The sequence below is a fragment of the Haliotis rubra genome, unplaced genomic scaffold (genome assembly GCF_003918875.1).
Source record: "Haliotis rubra isolate DU_JTF1 unplaced genomic scaffold, ASM391887v1 Scf476, whole genome shotgun sequence".
NCBI lineage: Eukaryota > Metazoa > Mollusca > Gastropoda > Lepetellida > Haliotidae > Haliotis > Haliotis rubra.
In genome coordinates this window covers 75,794-94,131 of record NW_025767164.1, presented here as the reverse complement: position 1 = coordinate 94,131, position 18,338 = coordinate 75,794, and the positions used below count along the sequence as shown (strand labels likewise).

The 18,338-nt window shown below is 39.5% G+C and overlaps 1 protein-coding gene across 4 annotated transcripts; it reads left to right on the top strand.

Moving 5' to 3' along the window:
- The first annotated feature begins 7,238 nt into the window (after window positions 1-7,238).
- On the top strand, window positions 7,239-15,241 carry LOC124290865 (ELAV-like protein 1-B). Of its 4 annotated transcripts, none has more exons than XM_046727712.1 (3): window positions 7,239-7,384; window positions 10,091-10,100; window positions 12,924-15,241. In XM_046727712.1, exon 3 carries the CDS (start codon window positions 12,954-12,956, stop codon window positions 13,968-13,970), a length of 1,017 nt encoding a protein of 338 aa, XP_046583668.1. In that variant the 5' UTR covers window positions 7,239-7,384; window positions 10,091-10,100; window positions 12,924-12,953; the 3' UTR covers window positions 13,971-15,241. The 4 variants fall into 4 exon arrangements, with proteins under 4 accessions (XP_046583668.1, XP_046583666.1, XP_046583664.1 ...); XM_046727708.1 differs by having other exon boundaries at window positions 7,301-7,384; window positions 10,034-10,100; XM_046727710.1 differs by lacking the exon at window positions 10,091-10,100 and having other exon boundaries at window positions 7,247-7,384; window positions 12,862-15,241.
- Window positions 15,242-18,338: the final 3,097 nt, after the last annotated feature.

Genomic DNA, 18,338 nt, shown 5'->3' with positions numbered 1-18,338 from the left:
GGTGACTCAGATATGTAAACAGTTAGCCTTTTAAGCTAGGGTCGCGGGGTTAAAAACTGAGCTATCTAACGGTTAGATGCGTGTTGTATTACCTCATTATGACTTAGAAACGGTGGTGATCATATAAGGTCAACAGTATTTCATAATTGCAGTGTCATACCCGCCCGTCTGGTTTGGTGAGGGTGTTTGGTTCAGCGCCAATATTCCCGCAATATCATGGCGAGGGACACCAGAAATTGGCTTCACACATTGTACCCATGTGGAGAATCGAACCCGGGCTTTCGGCGTGACGAGCGAACGCTTTAACCACTAGGCTACCCCACCGCCCTCGTCTGATTAAGACAATATTACAGTTGTCCGTTTCAAAATAGGTGAATATTGTTTAATGCAATAGTCAGGAATATTCTCTCTACGCCATGGCGGTCGGTAAATAATCTGTGTCAGATGCACCCAGTCAAACCGAAACATGAGTCTCATTAACCTATTCCCCCGTATCCAAATAATACTGGTTAATATTTGTGTATCCAGTTGAATGAATTGGTCTTAAAATTCTGGACTGGTTATTGTACTAAGGTGCGCAACAGGACGGAACCCAGTCAGAAGGAAACGGGACTGTTGTGTAATAAATGTTTTGACTCAACTGACAGCATGAGCATCGATGTACACCGTATGGGTCACATTATCACCAAGGCCACTCACAGTGACACCCCGAACCTCAATGGTTGGCACCCACTGGTGCATTAGGTACCGGTAATTGTATGTATACTGTACATCATTTAAGATAATTACTTTAATTATGATGCGTTTCTGTATGTTTTTATTGCATCACAATGTGTTTTCTTTTTTAGAATTTTGTTGTTTTTTTGCCTTTGTCCATCTTGTAACTTTTGTTTTCATAATTCACTATTATATATCATGTACCACCGTTGGTGGGGTCTCTGAGTTAAATAAAGAACTTGGAAGAACTTGGTACCGTATTCTACCTTGGAATCCGCTGAAGGACAAATGTTATCGGGACCTCATTCTCTATTTTTAAAAATAATCAATATATTTTGCTGCATTAGTTTGGTGGGTTTTTTTTATCATGAGCATCTATCTACGCATCTACATAACGACATATGCATGCATTAAAAAAAATGCACGTTCCACCTTGACCTCCACTGGGGATCCAGGGGCTCGTTTCACAAAGCGATCGTAGCGCTACGACTGTCGTAAGTCTATGATAAAGTATGGGAGTTGCGATCACCTTAACGCTACGATCGCTGTGTGAAACGGGGCCTTGATCCCGTTTGTCGTCTCTAACGACAAGTGTAAGCTGCATTCGTGACCAACACGTGTACACCGGGACAAGCCAAATAGCGTCTTCCTCGAGGTTACCAAAAGTATCGTGTGATGGCGAATGGATAACCAAACACGGATCTTTACGGTTGGTTCCGATTGTAACATCACTGTAAAAATAGGCATCCAATAAACTTACGCTCATGAACTGTGCACCGTTCCACAAAACGATCGTAGCGCTAAGATGATCGAAACTCCCATACTTTAACATAGACTTACGACTGTCGTAGCGCTACGATCGCTTTGAAGAACGGGGCCCTGCAGTGCGCTATCTTAGCATAACCAGGGATAATCTACAATATATAGTCTCCCCTGGCATAACTGAGTCTGATAAATGATGTCACTTCATAGAAATATGGTGTAGAATGGATCCTGCGTATTCATCGTAATATGTAGATATAATGCCCCCTGATAATTGAGGATGTCATCTCCAATGGTTTTGAGGGGACTGCGAGCCTGGTGGTTAATGCGTTAGAGACGGTTCGATTGAATATGGTTTTACACCGCTTTTAGAAATATTCCAGCAAGACTAGGGCGGGGACACCAGAAAGGGGTGAGGACGGGGGAAGATGTTGGCATTATATCGAAAAGAGGTGTTTGAAAAAGTTTCAAAATAATATTTATTTGTGTTGTTGAAAAAAGCTGGAGTAAAGAATATGTTAGATAATAACTGGTCTTCGACAAATCACGTATGTCATAATTAAGAAGAGACTAATACGACGGTAAGGAAGCGCAGGAGAGGTAAAAAGGTGGCAGAGCCCTTCACATTACCATAAGAAATCTGAACCAGTGAAGATCCGGTTTAGAACTGGCCTTCAGCTACCCATGCATGCACGCCGAGAAGAGATCGGTTGGTCAGGGTCGCTGACTAGGTCGATGCTTGTCATTGTATCCAAAATGAACTGATCGATGCTCATGATGTCAATCACGGAACTGTCTGTTTCAGACACGATTATTTACAGGTCGCCGTCATATAGCTGGAATATTGCTGTGTAAGGCGATAAACGACAAACAAACAAGCAGTTATCCCATGTGCATGAACCTATCCGGGAACTGTTGTACAAAGCAAACTTTGCGTTATGACTATGGTAAATCGTTTCGTATATGTTACGGTGTGGGAGTTATGTCTTAAACAACACGGTTTTATTGTTCGATACAAGCGGAACGTCAATGAAAAGCCATATGATACCCGTGAAGATCCTGGTTAGAATTGGTAAACACATGTCATCGTATCCCTGTTTCGTAGATCGATGCTCATGCTGTTGATCACTGGATTGTCTGGTCCAGTCTCGATTATTTACAGACTGACGCCATATCGCTGGAATATTGCTGGGTGCGGTCTAAAAACTAAACTCACTCACTCGTACAATAAGGTTTTAACGTTCGATGCAAGTGGTATCATAGGCGGATCCAGAGGGATTGCAGGGTGCTCACCACCACCCCCACCCCACCCCCTTTGTGCTGAAAGTTTGTTAAATGACCATTGAAACTCGGGTAAAATTGAAGTGTGCACCCCTCCTTTTCTCAATAGTGTGCACTCCCCCTTTCTCAGAAAGCTGTATCCGCCCCTGGGTATATCGATGAAAAGCCAATATGAATTTACATGTGACAAAGACTCTTCACCATAGACAAGTTTCCTCTGGTCTTATCTGGGTGAGTCAAGAATGGGCACGATGGACTTCGTCCTGGTCTTCGGAGTGACGAGCGAACGTTTTATCACTCGTGATATATACTTTCCATGACACGAGGTATTGTTTATGAAGTGCAGGTATCACGTGACGCAGTGCATGCAGTGCATGTCATACAGTGAAGCACAATACGGCCATGAGTTGTTTAAATTAACGTTCTCAATGGCCTCAGACAACAATTATTTTCCTTATTTGCCATCTACAGTGACATGCCAGTCCACCATAATTAATATCGGTCGTAGGCTGTTATCCTGCTGCATGCTGACCAACCTGCCACTTGTCACTTCACCAGCAAAATATGGGCCTGGATCGACCATCTCAATTTTGCTGTATCCACTGTCGACAATGATCACCGGGGGTCTCGAGCCCGAAACACACTAAACAGCCTTGAACTTGGGGTCAAATCGTGGAAGGCTGGTGTCAATACCATGTGCAGATTGTGGACCCAAAAATATTTGAAATAAAGTACAATGTCTCACCTTTCATTTAAGCTACCACAAATCAACTTGAAAAATTATCACTGACAGAACAGCCCATTTAAACAAGGCACAATTTTCTCCTATTTCGCTTCCGGGTCACTGTTTGTCTTTAAGAAGTAAAAACGAAAAATGGAAATGATATACATTACGTACAGTGAATTAGTGTAAAAGAAAACACAAATACTAATTATTATAAGTATAAGAAAATGCATTGCTGATAATAAAACAACGTTTGTAATGTTTCCCTTTAGTGAGATTTTCATTTCTAAATGAGGCATTCCATACTGAGTGAGTAATAGTGATGGGAAGGTTATATCAAAAAGTGGGAATTTCTTTTCTTTTAGACGAGTTGATGCAAAGAATGGGGGCGGTTATGAGAAATATACTCTTACAGTGTAGGGAAACCTGAAGTTTCAATTTGGATAGGAAGTATAATTTCAGATCCAACAAAGCATTAAAATCTGTAAAATGAAATTGATATCAGTTTTGGAGGCACTGGAGACTGGAATTTACATCTGCTGTCTGTCAGCAAGATGATTCCCTTATTCCATGCTGCTGGTCATCTTTCCTATGCCAAATCTGCATGTCTGTATCTGGAAGAAATGAAAAACCTGAAGGGCATAATGTCGCCAGATAATTTCAAGGCCTACACAGAACAAGGGTACTTCACCATCCGTAAGAACTGACAAATTCTGGAGTGGCAACTTCACTGACCAAGTGATCGAGCAAGATCTGATGAGACTGCTAAATATCTCCGGCTCGTGGTCGTGGTATAACCAGGGATACTCTACCACAGGCCCCCTTAAATAGTCTCCCTGGTATAACTGATAGCACTCTCGCCAAATGGGTCCATGTAATGCCTAAGTGTATACCAATATGTGATGCTTCAGAGAGTTTCACAGCCAAACATCTGAGCAACATGTTGACCTCCATTTATGTAACTTAGTGAGAGACAACAAAGACTGTGAAACATTCTTCCAATGGCTTAAAGAAAACAATTCTCCTTTCTCATATGAAGAGCATGAGTCGCTCGTCTGCATAGCGAGTGGTGTTGTAGCTGGCAAATCGGTAAACGCAGACAAAGCAATTTCTATCGGAATGAAGGCAGCCTAAGCAGTGACAGGTCAGATGTTTGCTGACATAAAGTTGAAGCGCAAAGATAGGGTGATAAGAATCAGTGAGGAAAAGAATCAAATCAAAATCAGAGGAGAGCCAGTCCAAGTAAGCTCTGAGCTGCTATTCATGCGAGTCACCTGTGTGATAGAGGATAAGTCAGAGATGAAGTTGTACCTACTTCATGAATTTGCCAAGCAACCACCTGCCTTGTTTGACAAAGGCATGACGCGAAAGAATACGAAGAGTGTTCTGGCTAATTAAACGAAATCACAAGTCCAAGTCCACAATGACCATCCAAGGGGAGCGCATTATGTCATTGACGGTGGCCACCTGCTACAAAGTTTGCCTTGGCCCACGGATGCTACATACACCCATATATGTGGCAACTATGTGTCCTGTGTGCTTCAACGGTTCAGCATCTTCAGTGGTGTTTGATGGATATGGCAGTGCGTGTTCCACAAAATCTGCTGAACAGAGGCGACGGGCTCAGCCGAACATGTCATCTGAAATCATTTTTGAGCCAGACATGAAAGCAACTTCATCAAAACCTTTTCTGAGCAACAAGAAGAACAAAGGTCGCTTCCTAACATTATTGAAGGGAAGACTTGCCAGAGTAGGTTTAGAAGTGCAACAGAGTCCTGCTGATGCTGACTGGTTGATTGCTTTAACTGCAATGAACAAGGCCAGAGACAACCAATCACCTGTTGTTTTCGTGGGGAACGACACAGACCTGTTGGTAATATTGATTGCACAAGCCACAAATGACATGGATCTTCAAATGTTATTTGGAAGGGCCCCTGTGCAGATGTACAGCATTTCCGAAATGCAGAAAACCGTGCCCAATATCAGACAGCATCTGATGTTTGTTCATGCAATAACAGGCTGTGATACAGCATCAGCCATCTACAATCAGGGGAAAAAAGAAAGCTCTTGCTCTATTCCAGGAGAGGTCCAATTGGGATTGCTTGGATGTTTTCCTTCAATTTGGCAGTTCAAATGATGGGATTGCACAAGTTGGAGAGATGGTCACGCTTAGACTCTATGGAGCTGTGGACTCAACATCACTGGACGAACATAGCTACAACATGACTATTGTACTTCAAGTCCATTCATCGAGCCTCTGTGTCCTCTTCAGGTTTTAAACTGGAATCACTTTCCCCAACTCCAACAGTAGCTAAATTCCACAGCTACCGAGTGTAGCAATGGCAAGGGAATGAGTTATCACCAACAGAGTGGGGATGGCAATTCAAGGATGGGGTCCTTGTTCCTATTGAGACAGATAGAGCAATTGCTCCAGAGAAAGATGATATCTTGTGGATGCAAGTTTGAGTGCTGGGGACGGGGCAGTTGTCGAAGAGCAGACATTGAGTGCACATTACTTTGCACTGGGTCTTGAGGATTGCCAACCTGCCAAAATGTACTCAGTATTGAAGAATGAGATATTGTGATTGACAAAAAGACCTTATGATACATCAAACAAAGACTGAAGATTACAGTGAGTTTCAAAATTTACTAACTTATAATGACGATATTGATATTTGTACAAGTGATTTGCCATCAATGTGGTGACCACGGCTGTCTTGATTAACCAACCATGAGTAGCCATTTTGACGCCTGGTACCAAAAGCACAAGCATCAAATGTGTGGTTATCATGCCATAATTACTTGGCTTATGTGTGTGTGGTGTGGAAAGTATATTTAGATTCCTTGTGAGAAAAGCTTTCTATTAATATATCACAAGGTATGGTTAATTAAAAGGAATTGTTTTCGTGAGATTATTTTGATTATCTTAAGGACAATGGTGGCCATTTTGAAATTGGCGGTCATTTTGAAAATGCCACAAGGCATATGATATCAATATTTATTTAGAATCCCTGTGAGATGAGCTTTCATTTGGTAGATCACATGGCATAATTATTGACAAAATATCTGTTTGCATAATGATTTTAATGATTTTGGCGGCCATCTTGAAATCGGTGTCCATTTTGAAAATGCCACAATATCATGTCGAATGTTCTTAGCCTATTATGGCACTATAAAGGGCCATGTTTCCTCCGTCCGTCACTAGTACTTCATTTCCGGACATGGTTAGACATGACAAAGACTTTTGATATTAAATGGCATTTACTGTTGACGAGAATACCGTATTTGCGATGCGAGTACCGATCTCTATTAGAAGCAAGTCTCTAATAGACGGAGGTATGGTCATCGTGATGCTCTTGAAATCAGCTTCATCACCCAAATCATCTCACGTACGTCCTTCTCACTAAATTTCTTAATTTACTCAGGTGCCTCCAACATTGCCTTTTTAAGGCTTTTCTTGTGCGACGTTAAACAACAAACAAACAGGCATTCTGACTGACAGTGGGTTGAAACCTGCAGATGAAATGACCGCCACTCTTATTTTACGCACTCCAAATCAAAGACAAAGCAAAATGGCATTTACCATCGGTGAGACGGAAAGTAAAACCAAATACTTCACGAAACACCATGTATATTCCCGTAACCTTCGTATAATCATTCCGTTCATTTCCGTATTGACCCGGGCATGGCAAGAAATGGGTGACCTTTATATAGTTTTTTAGTGGTAAGCAAGGACGGTTAGGCAACGTTTTACCTCCCTTTGGTTGCGCGGCACGAAGCTCATGGACAGTGCTTGACAAGTTTTCTGCCTTCCAGCTCATCTCTGCAAAAGGGCTATCGCTGTTGGGAGCTTCATAAGACGCATGCGTCCCTGTCAATTTATTTCCGCCATTTATTCAGGTGCGTGTGTGAACGTCGTGTTTGGGGTTACCCAGTTTTATGTTAGAAGTAAACGGGAACACGTTGAGATAACATGCTCCCTCGATTATATTTCTAACAGTTTGACCACGTAACTGAGAAAAGCACGCGGTGTGTTAATATTAAACTGAGGCACTTTGAATTTCTGAAATCAGAACCACGTTCTTCTTTTGAATAGGCCTTTATCAGATTTCAATCTTTTTATCAACCAAGAAACTAGTTATGATTATAAACAGCGTGGTTGAAAATTTCATTCCAATTTCTATAAATGTTGTTTTGGTGGTCTACAATTAATATGACAAACTTGCTAAACCACGTAATCACTTCTTTATAAGAGGAAGCCATACAGCTGCAATATTGCTGAGTGCGGCGTAAAACTAAACTCACTCACGTATACGAGGAAATGCTCTTTCCTGGGTTTCAGCCTAATGACTATTAATCTAAGATATGTTGTATTTTGTTTATACTGCATGGTGCAGGTTTAGTTTGCACACTGTTAGGATGTAGTCATGGCACATGTGACTGTATACTGTGTTACGTTGTCATAGCCAATACTGCTAAACCTTCCTATTCAGTTAATATTATCATACCATTTCAATAATAATTATGTATATTATGATAAATTGCGATACCACCTAAACGTAAGCATGCTTGTTCTACTTAAAATGCTTGAGTATACATTAGAAATTGGATGGATAACTATGACAACCAGTCATATACTAGCCAAAATCTTCCCTGCAGAACATGTTTCCAAAGATTTTACTGGGAAAGACTTCCGCCCGTATCCCCATTTTAAATCTCATTCTAGTCAACCATATCACCTGAATATATATTCTTCATCTGATAAGGATTGAGTTTTAACATGTTTCTTTAATTGCATCTGTACATACTGAAAGACATATCAAACTTCTAAAAATGCCACTCAAACACATTTTTCCTCATCGTTAAAATTTAGGAGGAATGCAGGCGGAAGTCTTACAGTCAAGCTCACTGACTCTTCTGAGTTGAGTTGAGTTGGGCTTTACGTCACATCGGCATTATTCCAGCCATATAGTGACGAGAACAAGTCTGACTCTTTTGATGCATGTCATCAAGTGCCAAAAGCTCTGATTGACACTTATGATGTAAATCACTGGATTGTCAGTCCCTGACACGATTATATACTGACAGCCATTGTATATCTATAATGTTGCAGACAGTTAACAAACCGTACCAGGAAATAAGCTAAAGCTGTGGTATTTGATAATCCGAATGTTGAAATGCCAGAGTTGGTTCTGTCATTTATTAAAAAAGGCAGTCATTTCTCAGATGGTGTCTGTAATTGGTAATGTTGTGAAAATCATCTTGTACCAAGCCATTGGATTTATGCAAATGTGAATGCGCATTCATATTACACACAAAAACACATGATAAAACTTTTCAGACTTTAGTGCAGAACATATTTTTTAAACATTTGTTCTATGATTCATCAATCGATGAATATCAGAAAGTATGAAATATGAAATGCCAATTTTGGTTGGTGATAAACTTTGGTTGAGGTAGACATTTTCGTTTACATGTTATGTCTAAAGCTGAATTTATCCCTGGCTTGATGGGTAGGATGATGTTTAAAATTTCAACTTGAATTATTAATATAACTTCTTAATCTTTGGCTGTCCAATACATCAGTTAAAGTGTCAATTGCCTGGAGAAAGTAGTCCCAAGGTGTCAAAATTCCCTATGCAGAGTTTCATCCCTTGTATATGCCAAGGACCTTTGATCATGGGTTCAGACCCCATTTCGTGTTGATCTTGTTTCTAGGTTTATGACCACTATGGTAAATGGCAGACATGCATCATTTGGGGCGTGCCTCCCACACTTAACTGTCACACTGTTCTGGGATGGTTGTCACGCAGATGACCGGGTTCGATTCCCCACATGGATACAATGTGTGAAGCCCATTCCTGGTGTCCCCAGCCGTGATGTTGCTGGAATATTGCTAAAAGTAGCCTAAAACCATCATCACCCTCTCACTTGTATACTGTTCCAAGATGCATTGAAAACCCAACTCATCCATTCCTTACTACACCTATCAGTTCTCTGACATTATTGAGATCAGAGAAGTGAGCTGTTAAATATTTCGACATTTAATTTTGACATCATTATTAGATATTCTTAGACTCATTCAGATTTTAACCGTGGTATTTGACATATGATTTGTAGAATTAAGAAAAGTTTAATAAAGAGATATCAAGTATGTTACTTCTAGTTTCAACGTGTCCGAATTGGATAAAATCAGCTACTGATACGGTCAGTGGATAAATCAACACTTAACCATTGTGACATCAATATCGAATATGCTATCGAGACAGATGAAGCCAAACATGTCTGTTTATTTGATGTTATTGTGTTGCCATGGTGCTTTTGCTTATTTATTGTTTTATTATTTAATTATATTTGTGGTTACATGATTTATGCTCCTTTCACTGAATTTATTTGTATACCGTGGTATATATATGGTGTGTCTTCCGTGTTAACACCTTGCAGTGCATGCTCAGGTCGCTAAGTTCACATTTATTTATGCTATACATGTTTATTACATATATTTCATCACATTTATTATGAGTATCATTTATGTATTTTATTTACTAGATTTTATCAGCATCCTGTGAGAAAATTAATCTGAGAATATTTTTTTGCCGTTCCTAGGATATCTGAGGTAACTGTTTATATTATATATCTTATTCATGTTTAATTTATGATTTATTTATTTATCATGTTTAACTCTCCATGTTATGTTTATATGGGGTTCTCTACTAACAATTTTTTTTGTGATTGAAAGAACTATTATCATAAATATATGTCCTACATTATTACCAAGATTGAATTTATGTCTTTTTAACATTGATATGATTATTGTAAGAATTCTCTCTGGTTTCATTGTTTGTAAGTAGTAATGTTACAACACTAAATCATGCATTGTTAATATTGCTTAAATATGTTAATTGTAATGCAAATAACAGTGGCTTATGAATTTAATAATGCTTTGTGACCTATATTGCTTTATCATGACTTTGTCAAATAGTTTCCTTGACGCAAATTCATATGGTAGTTCATATTGATAATTTTAAGATGAAATTTGTCTGATAAAAATAGGGGCGGTGGGGTAGCCTAGTGGTTAAAGTGTTTGCTCATCACGCCGAAGACCACAGGTTCGATTCCCCACATGGGTACAATGTGTGAAGCCCATTTCTGGTGTCCCCCGCCGTGATGCTGCTGGAATATTGCTAAAAGCGGCGTAAAACCAAAACTCAGTCAGTCAGTCTGATGAAAATAAGTGTTTACCATGTTTTACACAACAGATAAACATGCTGTATGCAAAAATCCAGGGTTTGGGCATAGCTAAAAAAACTGTATCCTTAAGTATCTACATAAAGTTTAGCATCCTACATTAAATTATAAAGTTTGTCAATGGTTTTAGATGTCTGTCTCGCAAAGTCCAGGGTTTATTTTCACAGTTGTTACTGTTCAGTGATTTCATATCATTCTCAGACATGTTGATATTCTTGTATCTCATAAAAAAAATTCTTACGAGTTACTCCGCAATTATCTAGGATTTGTTTGTGAAATCATAATTGATGATTGATTCCTCCTTGATGACGGGAGGGGGTGGGGTAGCCTAGTGGTTCAAGCGTTCGCTCGTCACACCAAAGACCCGAGTTTCATACCTCACATGGGTACAATGTGTGAAGCCCATTTTGGTGTCCCCCTGCTGTGATATTGCTGGAATATTGCTGAAAATGGCGTAAAACTCAACTCACTCCTTGATGACATAATGAAATGTGCTGTTCAGCATATTTTTGCTCTTCCATTGTGAAGTTCAGTAAAACTAGAGCGCTTGGAAGTACAAACACACTTTCTCCAGCACTTTCGACCGCCTCTGTGGTGTAGTGGTTAGTGCATCCGCCTGGAGAGCGGAAGGTCGCGGGTTCGATCCCCGACCGCGTCATACCAAAAGTCGTTAAAAGACGTTACTTGTTGGTCCCTGCCTGGCGCTCGGTATTAATGGGTACAACAAGGACTGGTCAGCTCGGAGTCAGTATAATGTGTCTGAGTGGGGTATTCATGCTTCACTGCGGTATGGTATCTCAGTGGGCTAGCACTATAAAACAAGCTTAAATCTGGGCTAGTACAAGCAGCCACACATTCACACGCACGCACGTCGTCATGTGAGCGAAATATTCTCAAGCACGACGTTAAACCCAATTTCACCTCACCTCTTCAGCACTTTCCTTTTGGAAAAAGATTCTGGCCTTTTACAACTCTGTTACTTTCACCATTTGGGGTGTTGGGGTAGCCAAGTGGTTGAAGTGTTGGTTCGTCACACTAAAAGACGTGAAGAGCTGCGTCCGTTTCCCCATATGTGCACAAAGCCCATTTCTTGTGTCCCTGCTGTGATTTTGCTGGAATATTGCTGAAAGCGGCGTAAAACTACTCACTCACTTTCACCGTTTGTGTACAAATGATTTTGGAAGACTGTTCCGTTTGGTCATTTGGACCTTCCAGTCAATCTTTGATCATTTTGATTAATTGGAATGCCCTGTTAACTAGAGTCAGGCTTTGTGCTCTCCATGGTAATGTTACATATATTTGCAGTGATTCACAAGGTCCTCAGCGTATATCTATTTCATTCAACCTCTTGGCTGTTAGAGAATTGGGAAGTATCAGTAATAATCATGATATAATCACCAGAATGACATCTACAGATAAGAATGTACAGCATTGTATTTAGTTGCCTTGGTTACATGATAAATAAGATTATGTATTTACCTTTTCCTTTTACTGTATCTGGGGCAGTGGGGTAGCCTAGTGGTTAAAGCGTTCATTCGCTGAAGACCCGGGTTCGATTCCCCACATGGGTACAATGTGTGAAGCCCATTTCTGGTGTCCCCCGCCGTGATATTGCTGGAATATTGCTAAAAGCAGTGTAAAACCATACTCACTCACTCTTACTGTATCTTAAGCTAATTTATTGAGGTAGTGGGTCAGTCTAATCCTGCAAATGGCTAAAGTGAAAACTAATATAAATGTTTCGCTCACATCCAATGTTCTCTATGATGTAGCTGGAAAATAGTTAAAATTAGAGAAACTGCAGCCGCTCACTAAACAATTTTCAGAAGTAATCAGAAATATTAACATTCATTCCCAGTTCACCTACCACCTGCACTTTGTTTGAAAATCTTGGATAAGCTCTTGGAAAATTTAGACGAAGTTTGCTTTTTATGCAACAAGGGCCCATTCATTTATTAACCTCAGATGACGGCATGATGTTCAATCAGATCAAGAAATAGAAAGCCAATCTCTGCCGTAGTGAGAGAGTAATGAGATTTTGAAATAGTCCTCCAGAAAATGCACAAGTTTGTTGAAAAACACATTGAAGCTCTATAATGTTCATTAATATGTTAATTTTCTTTTGACAGGCACAACCCTTTAACCATTTTTTTCTACCTTTTTTTTCATTTATCCATAATGGATTTCCAAGAAGTGTGTGGTCGTAATTCAGCTGAGAAGAATGGATTTCGAAGGATGTTCCGAAGACTACTCGGGCAATGTGGTGGATTCCAAGACCAACCTAATCATCAACTACCTCCCCCAAACCCTCACAGATGAAGAGTTCAGGTCAATGTTCCTCAGTATTGGCCCAGTCAAGATGGCCAAGATAGTCCGAGACAAGAAGACAGGGTACAGCTATGGCTTCGGTTTTGTTGACTATGATAACGAGAATGATGCAGAAAGAGCCATCACGACCTTGAATGGTCTTCAGATGCAGCACAAGAGGATAAAGGTGGCATATTCACGGAAGGGAGACTCTGGGGAAACGGTAAAGGGAGCTAACTTGTACATACGTAGCATTCCCTTGTACTGGGGTGAGAACGAACTAAACAACTATTTCAGCCCCTATGGTGATATTGTACAAAGTCGAGTCCTTGTAGATTTGAACACAGGAATCTCCAAAAGGGTTGGCTTTGTCCTTTACAGCAAGAGGTCAGAGGCAGAAACTGCCATTGAGTACCTGAACGGTAAGGCCCCGCCCGATTCACCAGACAACCTGCTTATCAAGTTTGCGGACGATAGTTCCAAGAAGGTCAAGGCCCCTCCGATGCCCCCACCTCCTCCACCGTTCCAAGGGATGGGCTTCAAACCTCGCTTCAATTCACCAGGACCAATGAGGAACCAGAGAAACCGAGCCCACTTCAACCCGATGGGCAGCCAGAACGGTAATGGTAGTAACTACAGTGGTGGACAACATTCGCAGTACCATGGTCAAGGTCAGGACGATGCGCAAGACGGACATGTTCTGTTTATTTACAACATCGGCACGGAGGCCGATGACAGAGTGCTGTGGGAGCTGTTCGGTCCATGTGGAACGGTAAGCAAGGTTACCGTCATGATGGATCAGGCTAAAGGTGTAAGTAAAGGCTTTGGCTTTGTCACCATGCCTAATTACCAGGAGGCAGAATACGCCATTAGGGTCCGTAATGGCATGTGGTATAATGGCAAGCAGTTGCAGGTATCCTTCAAAAAATAATTTGCAGTTCGTATTCAGTTACATTTTAACTGAGAAACCACAGAACTGAACATGATTGGTAAATGTTATACAAACATTGTTGACACTGGTTGAGACAGATTCAAAGATGAAGCTTAAGGATTGCTTGGTTTTATTAGGAGTGTCAGTTGATGTGGTTTTCTGCTTAATTGTTTGTATTGAGGTACTGGGCATTTCTGATGACCGACTTGAATTGATAAAACTAACCATTGACGTAAGTCCAATTTTCTTACACCAAGTTGTCATGGTTATACGCCAAGCGAAAAACAAATATGATCAAATTTAATGAATGTCTGTTGTCAGGGGAATAGTTTTCTAACTGTGACATCAGTGCATAGTAATCTTGTTAGGGCTGGCTAGCGATATGAATAATAGAGTTAAGTAATCGTTAATTACATATTGATCGATTATCGATAAATATCGGAGACTTGATTTGAAGCAAAAATGCCAAATATGTCTGAAAGTAATGAACATATTTCACGTCAATGGTGAGTGATGACATGTTTTTGCATAGATTATTAACTAAACACCGCCAGGGACAAAATTTAGAAGCATACAATGAATAAAGTCCTAAATTTGTATATTGTGTGAGAAAATTTAAAAAAATTCCATCACCAAAGGTGATATGTGAAATTATCATTAACACAATTTTCATATTGATAATCATTAATAATCTTTCCTATCAACGATATTTCCGATTATCGATCATTTTAGCCAGCCCTAAATCTTGTTATGTCATCAGTGGAATACCACTTCACATAAGACATAAAACATAACTGGGCACCTGTTATCCATTTCTTCAATAATGGCACACTTACGTTCATTAATATTTCGTACAACATTCAGATATTGTGATACCGGATGTCCTGAATAGTGACGGTAATATTCCAACAAATCATGTTGACTGTTCATACTCCTCATAGTTTAGTCACAACTTAACAGGTGAAGGTTGATTCAGTAATTACCATGGTAACACTCACTAACCTTGCCAAAATATGCATACTGACAGGATTTTGATAAGTTGATGCAGAAAGATAACTTCTTGTGTTAAATGTTAATTTTTGTGCTCTCATTTCTTTAACGCTTTTGAGGATTATATGTCATTTACCCAGAAGCCATTGTCATGGATAACTTTTTGAGCATTTTTCAAATGTAGTTACTTTAAATGAGTTCTCAGAATCAAATTGCTTTCATGACCGTGCAAACTTTTGTGCAGAGATATGAGATGCTCTCATTAAAGTTATTTTTGTGAATCGATCCATGTTTTTTATCATAAGAAGATATGACACTGGACAATCAAAGTTGGTATTTCAGAGGAAATTTGCAAATTTATATTTTAGAATGGCATATGTTCAATGCATGTATTTCTGTACAACTGCTCTCATTAAAATCAGGTCATAGTGCTCAGCTCTGTGGCATGTTGGTGGGAGGAGCACCTGATATAATTGAGATTACGTGTTAGGAATTTCCATGGTTAGGTCCTGTCAAAGGTTTAGTTTTTACAATTTGTGGAGCAGTTGGGTAGCCAAGTGGTTAAATCGTTCACTTGTCGTACTGAAGACCCTGGTTTGATTCCCCACATGGGTACAATGTGTAAAGCCCATTCCTGGAATATTGCTAAAAGTGGTGTAAAACCTTACTTACTCCAACTCACTCTCTCTTAGAATTTACCTCCATGGGTAGACAGGGATGAGAATTTTCTGCGGAATTCCGGGAATTTCATAAGGCCATGGGTAATTTTTGTGAATCGTCTAAATCTGATAGGGCCAAAAAAAAAATGTTGTGGTTCCGATTTCCATTTCAGAACTAGGGTAGGTAGGTAGGTTTGTTTGGGGTTTTGCAAAATATTTTTACATTACTCATGTCAGAAAATAAATTTAATTTATTATGTGGTGAGTAAAATTGTTAGGCTCGGCAGGAATATTTAGAGTAGGTTGGGTAATCGGAACCACAAGCTTCTTTTTTAGGCCTAGATGCTAAACCCCCGGCTAGTTTTCAGAGTTTTTCTCAAAACTTCATTTTCATTCCTGGGTATATAACAGTGCATTATGGGCATTTATCTTAATAAATGTGTGTAATAAATGTGGACAATCCAGAATTCTTAGAATCTTTTACATGTAATGCTCGAATTGTGGATAAAAAAAGAACTTAAACTGAAGCTTACAGGACTGACAAATAGTATTCACCAGGTTTGCTATTATTTAGAATTTGATTTACTGTTTTCATCATGTTTACGTCTTAACTGATTATGGTGTATTTGACCATGAAAATACATAACAGGTTCAGTGTTAAACTGATGGCTTTCATTCAAGTTTGTGCCTACTGTTTCATGTGGGAAACAGATTTTTTGTTTCTGTTGTTTTTGTCAGTTTTAGCAGATGACACAAGTATGTACAGTGCCTGCTAATTTCTTGCAGAATTTTCTCAGTTTTAGCAGGTGACACAAGTATGTACAGTGCCTGCTAATGTCTTGCAGAATTTTCTCAGTTTTAGCAGGTGACACAAGTATGTTCAGTGCCTGCTAAATTCCTGCAGAATTTGTCAAGATGGGGTGTGTAGTCTGAAAGGGATATGAATGTGTTATTATTGTTTATGATTGGTTTATCATGGGGCCTTGAATATGGCTTGTACTCATTTGTCTCAAGATTAAAAAAATATTTTTCAGCCATTTTGTTTCAACTAGGATTTGCTAGAAGTTGCACGTAGTGATTTGTGAGATTTCATTGTACTTCTTTTTACCATTCAGGATGAGTATTTTCAGCTGAAGATTCAGTGAGGTCAATACATATTCACATAAATGACAGTACCACAAAACATTACTTTCAGTTGTTTTTTCTTTTTAGTGTGTATGGAAAAAAACCTTTCTCATCCCTGGAGATTTCATTTTGCTATTTCCTGTCAGTTGGGTATACTTATTGTTTGAAAGCTTTAAAAAGTTACATATTTCATTTTCTTGCTACATGCAGGTCTGAAAGGTCTGTAAGACAGTGATAACCCCTATGTTACATGTGTTATCAATAATGTTGATATGGTTCTCATCACAATCAGCTGTTCTTGTTGCTGTACAGAATAATTGTTGATATGTGGATTTTATTTCTTGAGCGTGTAAACCATGTGAAGAATACATTACTTTCAAGTATTAACCTGTTTGGTGTCTTTGTTTATGTATTGACCCGGGTCAGAGTTTGGTCTTCAGTAACCCACGCTACTAAGAGGCGTATCAAGCTTCTACGTTCATGCAAGTTCAGCCTGTGTGGATACAGGTACACTCATACAGGGGTTCATGTTACCACTTACAATGCAGGTGAAACCCACAGATCACGACCCCTGCACCACACAGGGCTCCAACACAAAAAACGTACCTGTGAAGATCTGGCCCGGATTTCTCGGAACAAACTTAAGTTTTTACTCAAATCTCAAACTGAGTTTCACAATTTGAAACAGCTGAATTTTCAAAATATAAAAGCCCAAACAACTTAAGTAATCTATCCACCAAACTCAAATTGTCTTCTATAGTTTGAGTTTAATACCAATTTCAGTTCATTCTGTGGAATGCATTTTCTCAAATTTGAGTAAAAACTCGAACTTAAGTCAAACCTCAGACTTAAGTTTGTTTCGAGAAATCGGGGACTGGGTTTTAGGATTGGTCTTCAGCAACCCATGGGTTTTAGGATTGGTCTTCAGCAACCCATGATTGTCACAAGAGACGACTAACAAGATCGGGTAGTCGGACTCGCCGACTTGGAAATGGCATCATATCCCAATTGTCCATTCGATGCTTATGATGTTGATAAACATTGTCTGCTCTGATTAACAGACCACTTGAATATTGCTGGGTTAGACAACATTCAATGGATCAATAGTCAGATATGGTGACATGAAGTTGAATATGTTTGTGGGTCTCTCCGAGCCCTTTTTGTTGTGAGGGAATTATTCATGTCATCAGCATAGATCCATATCATCATGTATGCAGAGAAGTCATTGGCTGTGTGAGTGGGTGTCCGAGAGTTCCATGTTCACAGTGAAATGGCTATATTGATAGGATGTGCATAGATCGATACCATCACGTACAGTGACAGAGCCAGCAGTCAGTAGTTCAATGTATGCGCCACGTTTACCAAGAGAGGATCTTGTGGACAGGATCAGCATTGAATAACATCATGTACATTGACACAATTGGCCAAGAACTGATGAAAGTTGCATGAAAGAGTTGGTGGTGTTCTGATGATCGAAAATCGATCGAAAGAATTATAAATGATTATCGATTGTAAAACATATTTTTGATTACTTGGAATTTTCTTGTTTTTGTATAACACCCTTGAATTAAGTATACTAACCATTTAATTTCAA

Coding starts and splice junctions, on each gene's coding strand:
- LOC124290865 (XM_046727712.1), top strand. CDS start 12,954: ATGGATTTCGAAGGATGTTCCGAAGACTACTCGGGCAATGTGGTGGAT.